Source organism: Melospiza melodia, chromosome 9, assembly GCF_035770615.1.
Source record: "Melospiza melodia melodia isolate bMelMel2 chromosome 9, bMelMel2.pri, whole genome shotgun sequence".
NCBI lineage: Eukaryota > Metazoa > Chordata > Aves > Passeriformes > Passerellidae > Melospiza > Melospiza melodia.
Genome location: NC_086202.1, coordinates 5510580 through 5533396, shown reverse-complemented (window position 1 = coordinate 5533396; position 22817 = coordinate 5510580). Strand labels below are relative to the sequence as shown.

The window sequence follows — 22817 nt, the reverse complement described above, 5'->3', positions numbered from 1 at the left end:
ATCTGCTCCATTTAACTGCCAGGCCACATTCCCAGCACCAGGGAACACAAGGAGGGCTGTGCTGTCCCAAAGCTTAGCAAGGATCTTTCCATGCCAGGATAAACCTCTAGAAATCAGATCCACTGTTTTTGTGTTTTGCACCATCTGTATTTTTTTTTAATAGAGTTGATATTTAAACCACAGCATAGATGATGTTCAGCCAAAAAAAAAAAAAAAAAAAAACCAAAAAAAAAAAAACCAAAAAAACAAAATATGATACTTTAGAAAGATATGAGAAAATTTGCAGTATGCCCTTAGAAACAAAAATCTAGTTTTCCAGTGCCCTGGACTATTTAGAAATATAAACAGTGGGAAAGGAGAACAGCAGCTTTGTTCTGGGGAAAATCAGCCAAAGATTGAAAAAAATCCTTTTAGGTACTACAGACCAAAATTGCAGTTCTGTAAACACAGATAAGCATCACCTAATCTTCTGATTCAGAAAATTGATTAAATTTGGAAAGTATTTCCCTGCAGCTGCTCTGAACTCCAGGTTTTATGCATTACCCAGGTTTGTCTTTCTGCGAATCTGTGGAGATGCAGTCACGACTCAGCCTCTGGAGCAGAAGTGGAGTCCCCAGTTTCCTGCCCCTCTGCCCTATCAGGTCACCCTGCAGCAAGAATGGCAGAAAATAAAATGTGCTCAGGAGGTGCAGATTGCAGTTTTCAGTTCTAATTTAAGAAGGGAGTTAGTGGCAGCTCAGTTTGACCTGCGGGTTTTCCCTCTGTGGCCCTGCTGCAGGACCCCTGGGCCATCCAATGCAACATAAACCATGCCCTGAACACCAGACAGAGCCACTGCCAGAGATGGGGTTTTTACTCAACTCTCTTAGCAAGGAAATTAGTGGAAAATTATTATAATAAATAGTCTTTTATAAATGCCTCCTCTGGCTGTTGTTTTGTTTTTATCAGGAGTATGCAGACTAGGATTTTCCACCTGGATTTCTTTCCTGCTGAAGACTGTATTAAAATTCACCATGGCAAAAGTCACTTTTGCATGAGGATACCTGCAAGCATGGTGTTGTTTATAACTCCATCTCCTGAAGGTTGTTGTGCCAGTGAAGATTTATGCTGACTTCTTGGCTGGTTCAAATTTCAGCAGAGGCACAGTGATATTCCCCATTGAAGGAATGTGTGGGTTCTGTGCCACCAAAGGGATTAAGTTTTCAGGTTTTAGCTTTAGTTTTTAGTTTTTCTGACTGGTTTGCAGCATTGAGTGGATGGGTAAATGCCTCCATGGATCAGATAGCTGCTGCACTGAGGAGTAACACTGTCCAGAAATCCTCCCCTCACCTCTGGCCATCCTGCTGTCCTCTGTGATGGATTTCCTAGGTATGCAAACAGCAATTATGGCACTGCAGCTGTGGGATATCTTTGGAGGGGGCCTGGGGCGAGAGCTCAGCAGGAAACAGGAGAAAGGAGGGGAGGCACTAATGCTCCTTCCAACCCCTGTCACTGCTCTTATCAGCCAGCCAGCCTTGAGCAGCCCAGCACACTCCTGAGAAGTGGAGGGGTTGCATTCCTGGCACAAATTGAGGAGCTCTTTGTATGGCTAGGAAATGCTAGCACTTCCAAAGCTGAATTCCCAGGCAGAGGCTGCTCCAAGGAGAGCCAGAAGAAGCAGAGACTAAAGGACATGCATTTGTTTCTTTCTTTTCAGTCTGTTGCCTCCTTTGAGACTCCACTGTGCCAGGGAGAGAGCCAGAGATGCTATCAGCTCTGCATCTGCTTCTTCAATTCAAGGGAATAAAATATTTGGAAGGGATGATTGGGGACAGAGCACCAATATAATTAAATCAGCTGTAGTACCCACAGAAACTGGAGAAATATTTCTGCCTTTACATGTGCAACATTCTGCTCATAAAAGGATCGATTTGCTCGTGAAAGAGGCTTTTTGAACTCCCTTTGCAGTTGTTTTTTCCAAACTCCGTACTGTGTCAGCTATTGGGCACCCTCAGGTCTGGAAATGATTCTGTTTTGGAACAGGATTTGCCAGTAAACTTTGGAGAAATGACTCAGACGTTCCCGAGCACATTCGGACCTCGGCAGCCCGGAGCAGAGCAGGGCAGATTATCCACTAGGTGGGAGCCTCTCAATTCTAATGGGTGCTGGCCACCGTGGCAATGAAACCCCGGCTCAGACCGACTCTCCTTCATCCTCCTGATGTCTGACAGAGACAAAGTTCTACTCCCTGGTTAGACCCAGACTCTCCTAAACCAAAGAGCTGCCTCCTTAGGCTTCTGTCTGAGTGACACTGGAAGAACAGGGAATGAGCAGCCAATAATGCCTATCCTGGAAACATGAACTCATCTTACATGTGCCATATCATGACATATTAAGAAAGTGTGTAGCTCTAAATTCAAGTTGTCTTCTGCTGCCTATGCTTGGAATTGAATTTTGCTTTTGCTGCATTCAGGTCATAGAAATTAAAGCTGGTTTTGCAGCATTCACAGTCAGATTTGCTTCCTGATTTATGACAAACTTAATTCCAGGTGGAAATAAAAAAGGAGAAGAAAGTAAAAATTGTGCTGGAATTAGCCACTCAATCTTTATCCAAAAATCTGAAATTTTGAAATCGGAGTAGGTTCTGTGTGAATGCCCAGCTTTAGTGTAGTTGCAGTATGATTGCAACATGAACACTTTAAAAGCTTTTCTCCATTTAAACAGTACAATTAGCACTCTAATTTCTTATTAATATTTTGAATTTTTAATTAAAGTTCATAGGAAATATATTCATCTATCAAATGACTTGCCAGTTACTGCAACTCCAACAAGCAGATGGCATGATCAAGCTCTAAGAGCCAAGCAATGTCTGCAGCATGCAGCAATCAGAGTGAGATCAGACATTTGTGGATGGCTTCATCCACCTACCTCTGCTCTCCACTTCACCACCAGTTACCCTAAATCGTGTACCAAACACTGGAAATCAAGTCTGAAGTGGTCTGTAGCAGAAGTGGCAGATTAGTACAAGATTAGCAATCACTTTGCATCTTTAATTTTCTTAAAGGCAGGCCCCAGTTGTATCAGTAGCCCAACAAACAGCTCCATGATTGTAAACAAACCATGAAGGCAAACATCTGTACAGCTCTGGTCACAGTAATTCATAGGTGGCACCTTTTTGTTTTTAGCTGAAATGGTTCATACACCTGGAGCAGGAGATTCAAAGAACAATCAGTGAACATCTGGGCTATTCAGTGATACTCTGGATGAAACAACAAGTGATGGAGATCAAGCAGGTCAAATTCATCATGTCTTTTGAATCTGAGGATTGAGAAAGTCAGTGTTTGTTGCATTTATTAGGAGTATTTAAATGACTCAAATGCATCCAGCAGAGGATTTGGACTGGAGCCTGCTTCACCACACAGCGCTCCACACGTGCCAGGCACAACACTCACCCAGGTTCAGCACTGACAGCTCTGCAATACTCATCCACAACAAACACCTGAGCTCCCAGTCCTGGTTAGCAGAGCCCTTCCTGCTCAGCTGACCTGGGAAAGTACTCAGGAGGTAGAAAGCTGATTTAAATCTCACTGCAAGACCTGTTGTTTCCTGACACACCAGAGATACCTGCTTGATTAATACAGTACTGTATATTGAATAACAATAATAACTGAACTATGAATAACAATTCTACTACAGCAGTGCTGTGCTGTACAGCCTGAGCTGGAGCTGCTGTGCAGCTGAGAGGGAGCTCTCTGCAGCCCATGTTCAAGTCAAACAGACAGGGAAGACCCTGTAGAGTAAATCAGCTCTGGGTAACTACAATTACATGGTTTCAATTGTAGTGGAACACCCTGGAGCAAATGTTTAGTTTGGTACTCCTGGGTGTGTGAAGCACTGTGCAGAGAGGAACCTGGACAAGTCAGGAGTGCTGTGTTTGCAATTACATGAAGAACACAAAAAGTAGAAAGTGCTTCTTGAGTGTTTCCCCTTCTGAAATAGAGCATATAGACCTTGAGCCTGGAGTCTCATCTGAGATTAGCCAGACACTGTAGAGACTCACTTATCTTAATAATAGATTTTCCTGAAGCCAAGAGTTTTGCTTGGCAGTATTCCCTACATGGACATTTTCATAAATCATTCTGATCTGAAGGATGGCTAATGACAACATGAACTAGAAGCCACATTGCCTCAGGGTCAGAGCTATGTGACACCCCAGTGACACCCCAGCACCAGAGAGCAAACAGTGAGTCCCTGTACAGATATCCTGTGTAACCTGCTTCACTGGCAGTGCTTTCACCTGCACAGGAAACCAGGCTAAATCCTACCTGTCAGGAAAGACAATTTCATTAACAGAAAAAGCATGATGTCTTGCCAACCAAATTAAATCACTAAAAGGCTTTTCCCTGTCAGCTCAGACTGTTCTCTTTCCAGCTGGATGCTTGTCGACCCTGCAGCAGCTCAAATGAATCTTGAATCACTAGCCCATGATAATTTCTGTGAAATGCAGCCCCCTCTGTTTCTTAGCAGGGTAAGCCCCCACAAAAATGTCTAACTTAAGTTAGATATGCCTTTGAAATTTCCTTTCATTAATTTTTCACCTGCTTGTGACCTTATTCATTAGCTCTGCTGAGTATATGGTTGGCTGCCAGGTGCAGCAAAATAAAAGACCCCCCATTCCTTGTGCCTTTGTTTACATTCCCTCAGCTACAAACCCCATCTGTATCAATTCCTCAACTTACAAAAGTAATTTTCCTGCAGGACCTTTTTAACATCTGTGTCCCCTGTGTCTGAATCAGCTGCTTTTGTTGATTTGGAAGAGACTCTGGCATATGCTACAGGGAACATATGGTCTAAGTGTGCCTTTCTGTTGCAAAACTGAGTGTGAAATTCCTCTGCAGATTGGGAGCAGAATAAATCAATGATATTACTCCTTTTGAGGCTACTGCTGATATTGGTGAGGCTGAGCAGAGGTTTTATACCAGAGATAATGAGAGGCAGCAGAGGTAGGGCACATGGCCAGGGACAGGCACCATAGTCAAGGACTGTGAGATGAGAAAATTTTGGGATTTTTAGCTTAGAAAATAGGTGAGTCAGAAAAGGTAATGGCGATACAGATATCTGGAAATAAATGCTCTGGGGGAAAATGATCCATTTATAATACTTAGGAGTCAAAGGCACACAACAGTTGGGACAGAAAATGGGTCTGCGATGGAACAGTGTGGTTCTGACAGCAAGGATGGAAGAGCTGCAGGAGTAAAGGAGCAAATGTCAGCAATTATTTGGTTTGTCAGTGTGATAAACAAAACCTCCTGTCAAAAGATGAATGACCGTCAGTGGGAAGCAGCATCAGGAGATCTTTGATCCTGCCTCGAGCAGGAGGGGATCCTGGCTGTGCTCAGGGCTGTGAAGAGGCAGGGGTCTTTTTGAAATAAGAGATACTTCAGTAATAAGAATTTATCTCCGAGGGATTCACACTTGGAATTCTAAGCAAATAGCTTTTAGAAGGCAACTTCTGTGTTTGAGGGACACCGTGCATTCACTCTACTTAGAGTAACTATCGACAGGCATCTGCGGCTGCTCCTGTGACTGTCAGATGACTGCAAGTGGTGTGGTTGTGAAGCACAGTTACCTCAAACCAAACCCACCGAGTCCATGAGAATGCCGCTGCTTTAAACCTCACACACACACTCTTTGCCTTCAGGTGTATTTCTGAGTGAAACTCAGAATTGAGACACGCATTTGCAAAGCGCTGAGAAAGTTCAATCCAGTTGGATCCGACGAACAACGCCTGCCCACACCCTCACTTGAGAAGCATTATTTTTGTTGTTTATCTGCCACAACCTCGAATTATCAGTCACGGGGCAGGGCGTTTTGGGGAGGAGCTTTGATCTTTCTCTCAGGGCGCGGGGCAGTCGGTCGGAGCCGCCCTGCCGGAGGGCTGCGGGCTGCCCCGGGACGGGCTCGCGGCGCGGCAGGGACCGGCCGGGGCAGGAGGGCAGCCCGGGCTGGTGCCGTCACCCCGCGGTGCCGGTGCCGAGCAGCCCTGCTGAGAGCCGGCCGTGCCGCGGCGGCTCCCGGGGCGTTCCCCGCCAGCCCTCCCCGGTACCCCGGGGGTCTGCCGAGCCGCGCTGGACACAGCCAGAAGTTTCCAGCCAGCGACTCCTCCGCCCTCCTCCTCCTCCGCGTCCCGCCCCTGGTCCCTCCCCCGCCGCCGCCGTTTCCAGACAGTTCCAGCCCCGCGCCCCCGCCCCCCGGCCCGCGGCGGATAAAGCGGCCGGCGCGGCCCTCGGGCTCTGCCCCGCCATGAGTGCCGCCGCGCAGAGCCCGCCGCCGCCGCAGATGGAGGGCAGCGCCGAGCCGCTGCCCCCCGGCTGGGAGATCAAGATCGACCCGCAGACCGGCTGGCCCTTCTTCGTGGATCACAACAGCCGCACCACGACCTGGAGCGACCCGCGCCTGCGGGCAGCGCCGCAGGTAGGGCGGCAGGGAGGGAGGACGGGGGTGGCCGGGCCGGGCCGGGTGTCCCGGCGGGGCGAGGGGGGTCGGGGGCCGCGCTCCCCCCGGGGCGCGTGGCGATGCCGTGAGGGCAGGAGCTGCCTTTTGTCTCTGACGCACTGCAGTCCCTTTTTTGTGCATTCAATCATTTGATACCTCGGCCCTGTAATGTTTATTTAAAGTTGGTTAAGTCCGCCCGGCCTGCCAGGGGAGAGGCGAGCCTGTTTTATTTTTCAGCTGTGAACGCTGGATGCCTTTAAAAAAGGAGCGACCCGGCTCGGAGTCCAACTTCTTTTTTCTTTCCCCGTTTGCTTTTCCCTGGTCCCAAACTCTGCCGGCAGCTGCCGCTCCGGTTTTGTCGCGAAGCACGCTCGGGGAAAAGCCGCATCTCAGTCCAAATATGTCCATGGAAGGAGCGGCGCTGAGGGGAGAGCGGCCGGGGCCCTGCGGGGTGACCCTTTCGGGTCAGCTCCTGCGGCTTTTGGGGAATCCAGCCCGGCCCTTGGGGGATCGCAGCCCTCTGACCCAACAGCGCGGTGACTGTGCTGGGCAGAAAGTGCTGGAAACTTGAGCCGGCTTGGATTTGCCTGCTGGGAAAGCGATTCCCCGGGGTCTCGGCGCGGAGCATCGCGTAACCCCGGGCGCGCCGGGCTCCCGGGGCGTCCCTCCCGGCCAGGGGCTCGGGCACGGAGATCGGCGGGGCTGGATCGGAGCCGGGGGCTGGCGGCTGCCCGAGAGGGGCCGCGCCGGGGAGCGGCGGCTGCTGCGGGGCCGGGGCCGCGGGAGCCTTGGCCAGCCGGGGGACAGGAGGGTCGGGGCTGCGGGAGCCCCGGTGCCCCGGGGGACAGCAGGGTTGGGGTCCGTGCAGCAGCAAGGAAGGGGCCGCGGGATGCGGCTGCACCGGAGCTCTGTTGAAAGTTTTTTCTCCCGTTCCGTGCGACGCGCTCGAGAAGTGTTAATTATTTTATGAACTTACCGTTTCTTAAAATAGTAATTGCCCGGTTTCCGAGGGCAGACCGTGACTGAAAGCTCGGTGTGAGAGCAGCTGGCCTTGGAAAGGAAGGGACGTACTTCTCTATGTCAGATTAACCCCCTTTGCAGCTCTCTAAGTGCTGGTTCGTTTGGTCTATAAATAAATTCTAGTAATAATGCACAGAGGTCTTAGAAAAATGTAATTTGATAATAAGAATATTAGAATAGCATAGCAAAAAGTGTTTTCTCTCCTTTTTGGAGGCACCTGCTAACACTTGCTGTTATGGTAGTAAAAATAAAAATAATGTGTTTTTTATAACCATAGAATGTACTTGAGAAGAAAAGCGTGCTGTTTACTGAAAGGGTTTTGTTCCAGGAATACCACTTGAGCCTAACCCATTTAACAGAATAGTCAGATTCAAGCTGCTTTCAATAATTGTGTGAAGAGAGTTGGAAGCTGTCTGATGGATCAGCCCTCTGCTTGAGTGGGTGCCTGAAACAAAACAAATTTTCACCCCTATCTCTTGTGAAATCTGTGGTGATGAGAATTGCCTCCGTGCCTCTTCTGCCAATTGCAAAGGCAGTCACAGGTACAAAAAGCTGGATCTGCTTTTCAACAGCTTTTGTGGGATACACTGTTTTCCAGTCAGGAAAATCTGTTACTCCTGGCTGTGAGCAGGAACGTGTGCTTTGGGTTTGTTCACTGGGAGACCGAGAAATGCCTCTAGAGTTGAGCTGTTGATTTCTGGGAGTTCCTAGCTAAAAAGGTCCTCCTTTGGCAGTAGAAGTTGTGTGTAACTGCTCTCACAGAGCCATTTATCAGCCTCGAATTAAATGTGTTTGCTGGAATTCATGGACAGCTGCTGAAATCATCAGTTTTTTGAATAGCAGTGTATTTCACAAGGACAGGTACTAGTTAGCAAAAGAATCTTAGAGTCAGGCCCAAGGAAAATATATCTTTTTCTAAATATTGTCTTAGCTGGACAATGCCAAGGAAGGCAAACTACCCACTGACATTGAATTTCAAATCCAGCAAGGATTTTTGAAGATGCCAGACTTCTGTTAATACCTAAACAGGTAGGAACGGCATAATCACAGCTGAAAGCCAAAAAACACAGATGTGATGGGGAGAGCTTTCTGATTTCCTTCATTCTCAGCCAAGCTCAGCTGAGAACTTGGGGCTGTTAGAAGTGATCTGACAATCACAGAAGCTGACTGCATGTGTCAGACTTGATGCACCTTTTCAAGAACAATTATACTGAGATCAAACTTGTGCTGACTCTGTCACTGTATTGTTGTCACTGAAATCTGACAGTGAAATTAGCAATTTTTTGCCTCCTTTGAGGTGGTCTTACACTGTATCCACCAATATTCTGTCTGTGAATATTTATTCCCTTTCTGAAGAGATTAGGCAATGAAATGAGGTGTTACACTCTAAGTGTGCAGTGACTGGAGCACAGATCTAGGGCTGGCTGAGCTTTTCTAGCTGGGTAAGAGTATAGCTGAGGCAGAGTTGTAACAAAGTCCTGTTGTTCCCAAGTGCTTGATCTTGCTCTTCTCACTTACCCTGGGCTTAACATCAGTGTAGCCTTGCTGGCTGCAGCAATCTGTGCCAGACACATAATCGGGTAAAAGTTGAAGTGGCTCTTCTGCAATTTTAACCCATGACAAAAGCATTTAAAAGCAACAAAACCAGACCTTGTTTTTGCATTTATCTCTCTATTTGAGGTGCATTTGTGAATTCAGGATCTCTGTTATTTCCTCATTCAGTCTGACCTTTTTTATTTTTTACTGACATGAAGGATGGGTGTTCTTCTGCATGTTTTCTGTTATGTGTAAGAAATCACTGCAGCATGGGGGTAGATTGGGGAGCCCTTAATTAGAAAGAGGAAAAATCTCATGTTGTTTCAGTGAGAAATAAGGAATGACTTTGCAAATGACAGAAAAATGTTTATTAGTGAAGCTTCCTGGTAGACTAATGGTTTTTTCAAGGATCTGATTAGTTAACAGTAAGACATTTAAGAAGTAAGGTGAAATTAATACTGTGAAGATGTATAAAAATCTAGTAAAAAATGTGTTTACTAGTGATGCCACTCTTCCTTTTTTTTTTTTTTTTGATAGAATTACTCATTTCCTATGCTTATTTGTTGTAGTTATTTTCTGTGCTAACTTAGAGTATCACAGGTCTGTGTACTTCCTGAAGAATTGTCTCATGGCATTAAATTGTTCACTTGGTGTTCCCCCAAGTGTCGATGAAAATAGATTTCACTTGAAGAAAGCAAAGGTTTGTATAGGTATTTATCAATACCTCTTCTCTGTGTTGTTTCCACATGCAGTAAACCCCCTGGGAAATAATGCAGCTAAAAATAATCCAGAGGAATTGACTGTGCTGAGCTTCACTAACAGGTATTGGAGTGATCAATAGCTCAGTGGTGCCTTGGGTTTGAGATAAAAGCTGCAGCAGCAGCCAGGCACGAGTCGGGGAGCAGCCATAAAAGTGATCTATGATAAGGACTGGCTGCAGCAATCACTGCACAGGCCTGAACAAAGGAAGGAGAAACCATCTCACCCTGCTGCTGATGCTTCACTGGGGAACAACTGACTGCTCCTCAGTTTCCATCCTCTCCCTTCATGGCTGTTGCATCTCTTTTCTGTCTGCTTCCCCAAATAAGTCTGAAGTCACTCAATTCACATCTCTTTAGCAGTGGGCTTATTTTTGAGCGCTGACTTCTCGTGGTCAAGTTGACTGAAAAATCCTTGGTAGACCAAATTAGAACTTGCATGGAGAGGTCAGAACAGCCTCTCTGGAGCTGTACCTCTCACAGTGGTTCTCCTCAGGGGAGGGGAATGTGGGGTCAGCTTAGTAACATTTCAGGTCTCTTCCACCTGCAGTGTTTTTACTTTCCTAATGCTGATGTGCATTCTGTCAGGCTAATAAATTAGTCACTGGATTAAAAAGGTACTGCACAGAAAAGGCTCAATAGTAGGAGTGGTGAAATTATCAGAAAGGGATTTTGGGGAGGGTTGTGTCTTGGCTTTGCCCAGATTCCCTGCTGCTGCTTGGTGTAGTTATTTAAAGCCCCCCCCTGACAGAACATGGTGAGCAGGGAGTTAACTTAGGGACGTATCAATTAACCTGAAAACAAGGGGTGGGGCTAATTGGAAATAAGAGACAGGAACACCAGGAAACGATACTGGAGATAAAGCAAGAGGAAAAGCAGAGAAGGTGTTGCAGGGTTCTGTGGAACTCCTGGCACTGTGTGCCCCTTATCTAAAGGACAAAGGAAGAGTACTTGTGCCAGGTGGCAGCATTCTTACCTAGGAACTGTATTTTTAACACTTGTATGCACAGGCAGAACTTTTCCATGACTACATGGCAAAAATAGAATTGTTCCCACTTGAGCCATGATAAGGCAGGTAACAATTCCTTATACTTTGGGGAGTGCAGACAGTATCACTCTGTAGGTGAGCTGTGGTCTCTCTTCATGCCGAGGTGAAGGTAAATGTAAATCAGAAGAAAAAGCTTGTTCACACAGATCACATTACTTAATTACAGGCAGAAAGAAAAATGCTGTATCTTAAATATGTTGCAGAAGCTGTTGGTTTGATTATTTTTGTTTTTCCTTTTTGGTTTTACAGACAGGAAAATCAGGCATGGGATGGGGAAGAGACTGGTCTGACATTACCCGGTAGGCCAGGTAGCACAGAAGTGTGTTTTTTATGGCTGATGGTAATTAATAAAAGGGGTGCAAGGTAGCAAGTGCTTTTATAGTGTTGGAAAATTGCCCTTTAAGGAAGAGAAGTCAGAAAGCTGCTGTGTACAAAATGAAATTTTAGATGGGAATTTGAAGCCTGACTATAAACTGAAATTCATGGCCCACTCTTCAAGCATTATCTGCTTATTCTCCTGTTTGTTTTTGTTTTTTTTTTTAATGAGGCATTGTTTTGCTAGTTTTTGAGGGTTCTGCTTTCTGATGTATTTCAGATTCCTGGGTCATAACTAATAGGAAAGCAACAGTTTGACCACCTGCTTCTTAGGTAATGAGGCAGTGAACAGAAATAACTGAATAGTGTGTCATTCTCATCCCCCTTGGCAAGGGTGTTTGTTAGCACTCTGGGGGGCTGTTCTCTAAAGTCCATCCACTAAAGCTGCAGGGTGGGTGGTGATCCCAGCTCTCTAAGAGCACTCTGCTCCTGGGAGCAGTCATTGTTTCTGTCTCAGACATGTTCAGTTTGGCCCACGGGCTGCTTTCAGTGCCAACTTCCACATGGGCACACTGGGCAGGTGTTGTCATGTCCTCACCAAGGCATTTTAGCTGAAGAAAGAATCCTCCTAGTGATTAAAACAGGACAGATTTTAGTACAAGATTGATCTGCAAGATTGCCAACATATTTGCTCCAGTAAGGCTCTGTGTTCTGAAGAGCTGAGGATCAGTTTTCTCCTTCGGTTTTGAATGGTGTTTATTTATTTCTAATGGCATCGGTTAGAGCGAATGTTAATGTCATTCTTGTATAATACAACTTGATAATTACAAGAGAGAACAAAAGGCCTGTTTGCCTACACATGTGTATGTTGGGAAATAAAACTCAGCATTCAGCATGTGGAACATCAAAAGCAGCTTGGCCTGTAATTGGGTTACATGATGCCACTGACACCAAGTCCTACTGAGACAGCTCATGCAGCTAAGCTTATTCATGGTTTCCTTCAGTCATTAGCTAATGATATCTTGCTCAAATGCCTATGTGCTCAGTCTATATATTTAAGCACAAATTGTGAGTAAAAGGGTGAGAATGCAAGTGTGTGCAGCAGCTGAGGCAGGGCTGTAAGAAGTTTGGAGTCAGCACTGAGAGTAAATCACTGGGTACCTTGGAACCCATGTAGTTCTCTGGGAAGTGCTAGTAAAGCCCAGCTCATGCTGAGGGTGTGCTATTGATATGTTCAAACACACAGCAGACACGAGGAACTTCTCAGAAATACTTGGGATATGTTGATTTCTGTTGGTAGCAAAGGTGGTGTAGTACTTCTGTAGTTCATGCACCAGAGAAGGAAAGGAGGTCTGGCCAGAAGTAAAGTCTGAGTGGCTGTGGAATCTAATTCCAATGGTTAAAATTTTACCTTTCTATGACAAAAATGGTGTTTCCTTTAATAAATAGAATAGTTACTTCATTCTTAATTTGAATACTGGATTCCTCTGGCTTTTTTGTTATTCATGGCAATTTCTGATAAAATGCAGGTTTGAGCAAGTGTGTGAACAAAACTTGGTTGTTGTCACTCATTTTGGTTATTGCTGTATTTGATTGTGAAAGAGCAGAATTATGCTATTCCCTTCTTCCTAAACAGATAGGATTTGGGCTTCAAGTTATAAAAGGTGTGTTGTCAAGTAAGATTTTGTCAAGTACTGGTGTTTTCTCATTTGAGCAACCAGATAATTGTTTGTGTAGTACTCTATAGCAGCAGCTTACAAGTTCAGAACGACACTGGGGTCATGGTCCATCTGTTTGCATACAGAGAAGTTGTTTAATCTCTTGGCACTGCTGGTAAATTTTGTTTTCCCCTTGCTAGATAATATTTACAAAACAGGTACAATTTAAATACTTGCACTGCTGCTCTGCAGGAGCTGCAGAGGTGCTACATGTGTGAATAACATGTGCTTTAGAGACTGAATTGATTGTACTGCAAATAACATCAGAAGAAAAATGCAGGAGTGCAATGGCAGCAAAGGAGGTTTTAGACTTTATTCTGTAGACCATTTCAGTATTGGAGGAATGACAAATGTATTATGTAAGGAGTCTCAAAAGGGAGATTCTGAATTTGACACAACTATTCAAGTCATTTAGCATGAATAGAGAATATTTTGACAAATTTATTTCAAACAGTAGAGCTGTCTTGGAAAACTCCAGTGGCAATTTGCTGGCATCAGCAGTGGCTCAATTTGCAGGTTTCTGTGTTTGGGTCTGGAATAACACTTGAGCAGACTTGGGGCACACTAGGAGTTATCCATTATTCAGATGGTGCAGCTGTGCTGGGAGCCCTGGTGCAAGGCTGTGCTTTTGCTCTTGCTGTCACTTTTTTTATTCCAGTGCCTCTTGGCTTCAACTCACTTGTAAATGGGAACAAGTTGGAGGATTTTAGTGTCAGTCCTGACAGTGCCCTTCCCACGGGAAGCCAGCAGTAGGATGTGGGGGTATGAAGTGTTTTTTCCAGTTGCACAACTCGTGCTGGCTGCACCTTTATTTATCCTGGTGATGGCCTCACAACAGAAATGCTTGTCCCGAGAGCTGAGAGCTCTGTCCCTGCTCTGAGCAGCTCTCCAGGCACAGCTCCACTGCCCCTCCTGGGCCAAACCTCTCATTTGCCTGGATGTGATGGCTTACCTCAGCACCTCCTGAAGTGCTGGATCAGGTTTGAGTCCCTGTGGGTATTTCAGGCTACCTGAAATATCATGTAAAACTGTTTGCAACATTTCTGAGCTGTTCAAGGCAGTTTTTGCATTTTTGTGCTCCCTCCTTTTGGGGGATTCTCTCTCTTCAAGGTAAATTGTGTGATCACACCTGGGATTGCTGAGAGTCAGTCCTGGTACTTACTGAAAATTAGTTGATACTCTGCTGTTTGTAGCTACTCAGCTTTAAGGAACTTCTTGTTTCCTTAGATGAGGGTGGGAGAAATTTGCTTCAATTAGTTTCAATGCAGAAACCTGAGTTGGGTTCCTGTTTTTTTAATACTTAAACCCTTAAACCAGGAAGGATGATGGACTAAGACTTGTCATTCATTTGTTGGTCATTCTCTTTGTGCTGATATGAATTAAATGTGAGCTCTGGACTTTTTCTAGGTAACAGATTTGTTAATGTAACAAGCAAGAACTGTATGTGATAGAAGGCAAATAAAACAAAAAAATGGCTACTTTTTGTTGTGCTAACTGTTCTGTGGAATTAAAGCATTAGGAGAGAATCTGTGAATTTCTTTAATGTAGTGTGAAGATGAGTGTTTTCCATAGCTTGATTCCATTCCTCCCCATTGGCACAGTGTCCCCAGGCACACCTGAGCTTTTCCTGAAGTCTTCTAGAACCTGTTTGCCCAGGCTGGAAAGACAGGCTCTCCTGCACAGAACAGAACTGCTTTGGCCAGGATTTTGGAGACAGGGACATTGGGATGTGCACGCACTCCCTGCTGTGTCAGAGTCTCACTAAATACAGACCAGAACCCAGGGCCTGCTCAGTGGAGTCATTCCCCAGAGATGGGAATTTCAGAATACCTGGATTATTGTCCCTGTTTGTGATTGTACCACAGTGGGAGGAAAAGAAACAGGGAAGAAAGAATGTTAAAGATGTGGTGATACAAACTGGCTAATGTAGGCAGCTGTTTGTAGAGTTAAGTATTAATTAAGTGTTGAAGGGGACAGTGTAGAGCAGGAAGTGCTTTGTGATGAGAGCACCTTTCCTAAACCTGATCTGTGCCTCGGGGCCACTGATGGTGGGAAAAACAAGGACGCTGCCCTTGCTCTTTTACCAAGGGCTGTTCCAGTGTGACTGCACAGCTGAGGCCTCTGTGGTTAGACCTGACTGCAGGGGAAAAAAGCCTACAGCAAAGGACCAGCTTGAAATACTAACTTTCCACAGGAGCAGCACAGGTTGTCTGAAGCTGTGAGGATATGTGAGAAATTGTGGGAGTATGGTCTATTTAAAAAAATAGAGAACAACAAAACAAAAACACCTTAAGTATTGACAGAAGCTTTACTTAATTTATAAACTGGATGCTTTGAAGAAGCAGTCCAACCTGATTCTTGCTTTGGTTTTGGGCTGCCTCTTTTGTGTTTCCTAGCAGGGCTTAAGTTGCAGAGGCAGATTTCTCAGATTGCTGAGAAGGTTCAAAACAAGGGCAGCCCCACGGGTCTGAGCATGAAAACAAGGGAGGGGAAGGCCATGGCTGGGCTCTTTGGGAGGGGTCCATGGAGGGGAGTGGGATACTGTCCATGTGGAATGATTTATCATTGTGGGGCACTCCAGAAAACTGGAGGTCTTGTCCCAAATCAAAGACAATGCAGACCCCAAAGCAGCTGCTCCCTTTGGGCAGTTCTGTACCCCAGGTGGGGCAGAGCAGCTTTGGCTGACAAAACCTTCTCGTGCCACATCCCCTGTGGGTGCTGCAGGCCCACCCAGCTCCCAAGCCCTTCCCTTAGAGCCTCTGGAAGTGAGGGAATCTCCTTTTTATAGCGGTGGGAGCCGCGGTAGGTGGGGTGGCTGCTCGGGTTACGGGCAGGGACGCTGGGGCAGCAGAACGCCCTCAGTCAGCGCTGCACCAAGGTGAGGCGCTGCTTCCCGCTGGGATCCGTGCGGGATCCATGGCCTCCCCTCCAGCCCAGCCTCTGACACACGCTTGGCTCCAGCACGGCCTCGCATTGTTGTCAGCTGAGCACACCTCAGGTTTATTTTTTATTTTCCAACAAATGCTGTTTGCTGACGTAAGGGCACATCCCTGCGGATCCCGGCGGAGCTGTGGGGCCAGGGCTGTGCTGGTGGAAGGTGAAAGAGCGAGTGAGTGTTGGTGTGGGGGGTTCTGAGAGCCCCTGAGAGCCTGTGTGGAGCACAGGAATGTGGTTTCCTGGTAGGGTGAATTTAAAATGACTCATCCGTGGATCCTGGTGCAGACGTTGGCATGAGATCATCCTCGTTGTGCAGCTGGGAAAGCCAACTTCACATTGCTTCTCTCTGCGAACTTTCTAGGCCTGGCTCTCCTCTGTGCCTCTTCTAGAATTCTTCCTTTGTGGAGGACTTTTTTTTTTTAATGAGTAAAAGGAAATGGAACAGTGGGGCTCAGACTTTCAGGCTTTGAACTTGCTCCTTTCAGTGTTTTTTTTGTCTTCATTAGTTTACAGCCTCAATTCTTTGTGGTTTTAGTGCAGAAGAAGAAGAGAATTCTCAGAAATCACTTTTTAAGGTGATACTATCATATAGTAAGAACACTGATAGTCTGGTTGGTAAAACACTGAATTCCTGATGAATTAGTATGTCAATGTGTACAGAAGCAACATGAAATATTTTTGCAGCTTAAACACCCCTTTAAAAATAGGGTTTCCAACACTTGCACCATATGTCCCCTTATTAAATTCTCCTCTTACTGAATAATGACATTACCCTCTGAATGACAGAGGTGCTTGTTACATGATCTGACTTAGAGATACATCTGGAACTTGGCCCTCACAGGGTCTCAAAATAGAATGACCGATGCAGGAAGAACTTACTAGAGGACTTGTGAGGGCTCTTAGCACAAACCACTTACACCCTTGCCAGAGCTTTGACATTGTCCAGTGAGTGTGCTCAGACAACACAGGGATTTTAAAATCTTGCTTTTCAGTGTTTTCCTCTTTGTTAAGCTATCCTGTCTTCCCCTTCCCTCTCCCTCAATATTTATGGAACCCGATCCTCCTTAGCTGGAAGTGAACACATTTTCAGTGTGCCTTGTCAGTATTTCTTCCAATAGCCAGTGGGAAGAATGATACCAACAAAAGCTGTGCTTCTGTTGGGATTATTCTTCTTTGCAAGTGTCTTTTCAGATGTAGCATTGAGAAGTGCTGAGGGGAGATGTCTTTGGTCCCATTGGTACTTGTTTGAATTGGATGAGCTCCCTCTGAAGAGGCTGGGCTGGTGGCTAAGTGTATGATAAATAAGAAATCCAGGTGGAATTAGGCAGGTATTTCAAAGAACAAGGGAATGCTTATGAGAAGTGGGGGTGAAAGCCCCACACATAAGCAGAATTTTCATCTTTGTCCCCTTGCCTGCAGTGTTGGCTGCCCTGTGCAGGCCTGACAGGCTCTGAGCCCCTCACACGCATCTGATGCTGCTTTTAGGGCAGCTTTCTCTCACCACATTTATTGAGCTACCAACAACTGTCTGTGCTGTTTTCCCTTGCAGGAAGGCCAGTCCTCAGCCAATGGCCCATCTCGAGAGAGCCCCAAGCAGCCGGCGGCCCGAGAAGGACACGTGGGCTACCCCAAGCTGCGCGCGGGCTACATCCCCATCCCCGTCATCCACGAGGGCCTCGACGGCCGGCAGCAGCACCCCTGCTTCTCCTCCCCTCAGCCAGGCCTGCAGAGGTACAAGACAGAGGCTGTGCCAGCAGCAGGGCAGGCCCAGGCACCCCTCAGGGCGGGCTATGGTGGCCCCGAGTCGCCGGCGGCCGACAAACAATGTGGACAGACACCGGCAGCTGCGGCCACGCACGGAGCCGAGGTGAGCGTCAGCGCTGCTGGGCTCTGCTCGCAGTGCTCTTTGCAGCGTTTGTGGCCTGAATGTCACACATGAGGAGCTTAGGAAGCCCAGCTCGCCACAGGATTGTGTTTTTTCCCAGTGCTTGCAGAGTACTGAAAGTGCACAGTCATGGCAGCATGAATTATGGATGGGTTTTTTTCTGGCGTCACCCACTTCTGTTCTGGAATGATTCTGCAGAGATAAATGCAGAGCTGAGCGGGCCCTGTGGCAGGGGAGGGTTTTTTAGGGTTTGTGCAGGTTCTCCTACAAGTGGAGAATGCAGACAAGCCTCTTGTGTTCTGCACCATGAGTCAAAGTGGGAGAGACAAGTGTCCAGTCAGCTAACAACCCAGGCCACTTCAGAAGAGCTTTGCTTCCTAATTGCAAATTTCAGTTGTATGAAATGGATTTACACATATACACACATTTAGAAGTGAGTTGTAAAGTATTTTTGTCCTTCAGTGGCATGTGAAAAAAATTTCAGACTATGGACTTCTTTGAAAAAAATGTCACCCTGCTTGTTTTGTGTTTCAGAAGGTGGGATTTTTGGCCTCCTCTCTGTCGAGAGTTAGCAAATTGGTATTCTTGTAATATATGGAAATATAAGCCTCATTTTTATTCAAAGTAAGATGAGCAGGAAATTCAGCCTTTACCAAGCTGAAAACATATCAGGTCTGTAATTCAGCAGTGGTGGCATCTTCTCTGAAACCCATTTGGAGTTTGAAGAATGTAATTAAAATCCTGCTGGCAGGTTTCTCAGCTGTTTTGACTAACCATGCCTGTCTAAGACAACAAGCTCAGCTTTTCCTTCTCCCAGCTGTGTACAGCTTTGCCCTCTCTGCAGAGTGCCTTTAGGAATGTGTCTTTTGTGCCACTTAAAGGAGATAACCAGGGAGGGAGGGCCTCAGAACTTGCTGTTACACACTCAGGCAGTGCAGTGTGGGTACCAAGTGACCAGAGCCTCTGCTGGGGACCCTGCACTGCACATCACCAGTGCCACTGATGGTGCTGTAGTGCAAACCATCATTTATTTATCCAAGGTTCCTGCTGTTCCATGGGCAGCTGAGCAGTTGATCAGAACCAGAAGAGGGGTCTTGTTCCCCTTCTCTCCTGCAATGCCTGTTCTCTCCTCTCACGGCTCAGTCTGGCCTTTCACAGGAGAGGGGGCAAAGGGCAATTAGCCATATCTGCATCACCAAATTAATGACATGCTCTTAAAATAAACCCAACAAAACACACAAAATCTGTTTGTGTGGCGAGGATCAGAAGTCAGTGCTGTGTGCTCTTAGGGGTTTGGGTTTGTCTCCAGCTCATAATTTGTTTGCTTAGCTTTAGTTTACCTCAAATTTAACAGGTTTAGACAGGAACAGCCATGCAAAAGCAGCAAACATTCTGACTGAGCATCCACTCCCTGCTCATTTCAGGGCTGGGAATGCTGTAGCTCAGGTTCCTGCTTGTTATAATGATGCTCTCACAACTTATGTGGTTTGTCTAGTGAGGCTCTTGGCCAAAAAACCAGGGAAATGGAGTCCTTGCACGCTAGAAACACGAATTCAGTTTCTATGATGATTGCCCCCTTTTCTCTTTAGAAATGCAAAGTATTGTGCACACACAGTGGTTAACATTTAATCATGGATTTTTGTTTTCATGGCAGCCTCAACCTCCTGGAGCATCTGACCCTGCAGCAGCTTCCCCCCAGCCCTCTGGCAGACCCAACGCGGGGAGCCACGCGCTCCCTCGCGGTTACATCCCGATCCCCGTGATCCATGAGAACATGCCCCGGCAGCCAGCCCAGCCCTACCACCAGGCTCAGAAGACCCACTACCCTGCCCAGCAGGGCGAGTTCCAGGCCCACCAGCCCGTGTTCCACAAGATCCAGCCCGAGGAGCGGGAGCCCAAGGCGGCGCGGGCGCAGTCTCCGTTCCGGGTGGCTCCGAGAGGCTCCTCCAGTCGGGAGAGCTCCCCGGCCAGGGTGGGCACCCAGGTGCAGCCCCCAGCTCCCATCCGAGTGCAGACAGTGGTAGACAGACCCCAGGTATGTGGAATGGGGAAGTGATTCACCTGCCAGGGGCCTGAGTGTGGCTAGAGCTGTAAAATGAGCTTGTACTAACACATACATGAAAGCACCTAAAGCAGTCTCCACTGCTAAGATTTAAACAGACTGGGAGATCCTGAGATAAGCTGCAAGTTGCCTTTCCACCTGTCAGGACTGTGGTAGATCACTGAAATATGATTTAATCTGCTCTTGTCAGAGTATAATTTGGTGTAATTACACTGAGGTCACTGATGTTGCATTATGTTTATGAGATGAAAACCAGGTGTGTTGGATTTGTGACATCTATGTAAATACACTTGACTGATGTCTCAGAGCCATTTAGGGGATAGCATCAGATGCACAAAGTAGTTTTTGCTGTGAAGAAAGGGGATAAGCAAAATCCAGAGCTTTTTATTCTTCTGGCTTGAAGCGTGTTCTTGGTCATAGAACCTGCTGCTCATGGAACATTTTTTCCATGTTAGAATTCTTAGTAAAACTACAATTAAAAGGCTACTGGGAATTAGACAGCTGTGAGTGTGTGGAAGAGGGGGTATGTACAGAAACAACCCTTGATTTCCTCTCTGGAGATTTTTCACATTAAAAATGACAGAAGCAAACTTTAGGTTAATAGTTTGAAAACCCAGGATAGGACAAAACTAGGAAGACTCAAGATTTAATGGCATATTCTAGATCAGTGCTAATTTATTTATCTTTGTGGGTGAGAGTTTGCTCTCCCTAATCAAATTTTATGTTTACAGGTAAAGCAGTAACAGATTTCTAGTGTAGGCCATTTACATACTTGGTTGGAATAAAGTACAGCTATTTTACTATTTAAATCCATGAGAGCTGGATTTAGTATCTTTCAAAATCACTGTTTATGTGCCTGAGTAACTAAAGGGGGTGTCAGAGGGAGGAAAATGCAGATCTCCTAAATTTCAGCTTTCTGCTAAGACTTCAAAACTAATCTCAATTTCAAGAGATTTCTGATTTGATGATTTAAAAGTGGAGTAATCCCAAGGATAGTCTCTAATCACTACAGTGTAATAAGATTGACACAGTAACCTCTGCATGTAAATAGGTTAAAGATTAAAAATAAGCACTAACCAGAAAAGGAATGTCCTGAAAACAGGAATAGGATGAGAATATCCCAAAGTGTGATTAAAACTCAGCAAAGTAGTTGGCTTTTCAAGAAAGATGAGCCCTTCATTAGTGAAACAGGATGAAATCTTTCTTCAGCAAGAAATCTCTCTGACTTAAGCTAGGTGAAGGCTTTGCTCAAAGGTCCTGTCTTTTAAACCTGCATCTGGGGCTGATTTTATTGAGCATGGGCAGGATTTGGTGGGTTAAATTTGATGTTTGAGAGAGTTGATTGGTGACTATAATAACTGTTCAGCACAGTGCTATTTTTTCAATTTAAAACAGTAAAATTCAGCAACACTCAGGGAAGATTAAATATCTCATGTGTGTGAAGTTGCACTGCTAGGGTACAGACAATTAGATGGTAGATTACTTGTTCTTTAGAGGGAAATAAGGAGCTTTGTGTCTCAACACAAAACTTGCCTTGCTCACCAGGTTTCTCAGCAACAAGTCCCAGCTCAGGAGCCACCAAGACCAGCCCCTCCTCCTGAAGTCAAGCCTGACAACAAGGCAGCCCCGCCGCCCGAAACAGAGGCACCCTCCACATATATCCCAATCCAGGTCACCCACCAAGAGCCAGATCCTAAAGCACAGCCCCAGAAGCCTCCAGCCATGGCAGAGAAAGCTGATAAAAAGGCTCCTTCCCCTGCCAAGGCTGCTCCCCCCCAGGAAAGGCCTCTTCCCGAAGAAGCGGCGCCGCCGAAGACAATGGAAACAGGAGAACCTCAGAAGCATCCTGGTGTTTTGAAAGTGGAAGCAATTCTGGAGAAAGTACAAATGCTTGAACAGGCAGTCAACTCCTTTGAAGGCAAGAAAACTGACAAAAAGTACTTGATGATTGAAGAGTATTTGACCAAAGAGTTGCTAGCCCTAGACTCAGTGGACCCTGAGGGTCGTGCGGATGTGCGCCAGGCCAGGAGAGATGGTGTAAGGAAGGTCCAGACCATTTTGGAAAAACTTGAACAGAAAGCAGAAGATGTCCCAGAACCTGTTCAAGTTGATGGACTTCAGCCAAATTTTCCAGAGCCTAAACCACCACAGGAAATCATGGAGATTGAACCTGTGGAAGTCAAGAGCAAGGGAGATACCAGTAATAAAAATGCTCAAGAGGAAACCAAAATGGAAAGACACCAACCTGAAACCAAGGAAGAAGTGTTTACCAATCTTGCCACCACAACAAACACATCCAATAACCCAACTGAACCATAGCCACGTGCTGAAATCAAAATCTCTCAGACTTTATAACTTAAAGTGTGTTTAAGTGAATTTTAAGTTGCATGCATTTCCGGAGCTCTTTTCAACTGGTTTTAATCAACATAGCAGCTTGGGACACAGTAAACACTTTGTGGGGAAAGGAGGGAGCTAGAAAGAAAATGATGCATTTAGCCTTTATTCTTACACTATGTAAAAGACATGTTTCAAAAATAAACCCTGTACATTAATTGCTTTTAGATAAGCTGAATGGAAAAGAAAAATGACTTCAGGGTTAATATTGATGCGTGTTGTTTCAGGTGTATTCTTTTGCAGGTGATTTTTGTAAAATCAGTGGCCTGCATTGTCAGAATACCAGTCCTCCTACAAGTATAGCCACTCTTAACAGTAGTGTTTTTACTTTTAATGTTCACAGTTGGGCACTTTAAGTAATGATGGATAGAAAGTGTGCAAGAAACTGTAGGGATATTTATATGTGTGCAGGACTTCAATGCTATATTTTAAGAGGGAAATAAAATAATATGGAAGCCTAATTTAGTCTTGTGATTTTATAAGCTAGAACTGTAAAGACAGTAATTGGTTTTAAATACACTATTCTGAAAACAGACGTTTTATTGCAGCATTATAGTTGAAGTCTGACAGCTGTTTTCTTATCAAGGCAAAAACATTTGTCTATTCATGTCCTCCCTTCTGATGATGTTGCTGTTTGGATTGAGAAAGGAATTTGGCTGAGCATTTCTGC

At 45.8% G+C, this 22817-nt stretch overlaps 1 protein-coding gene across 1 annotated transcript; it reads left to right on the top strand.

Moving 5' to 3' along the window:
• The first annotated feature begins 6282 nt into the window (after window positions 1–6282).
• On the top strand, window positions 6283–22608 carry BAG3 (BAG cochaperone 3). Its single transcript, XM_063163104.1, has 4 exons — window positions 6283–6453; window positions 17356–17673; window positions 19346–19726; window positions 21299–22608. The coding sequence occupies exons 1-4, from the start codon at window positions 6283–6285 to the stop codon at window positions 22070–22072; spliced, it is 1644 nt and encodes a 547-aa protein (XP_063019174.1). The 3' UTR covers window positions 22073–22608.
• The last annotated feature ends 209 nt before the right edge of the window (window positions 22609–22817 follow it).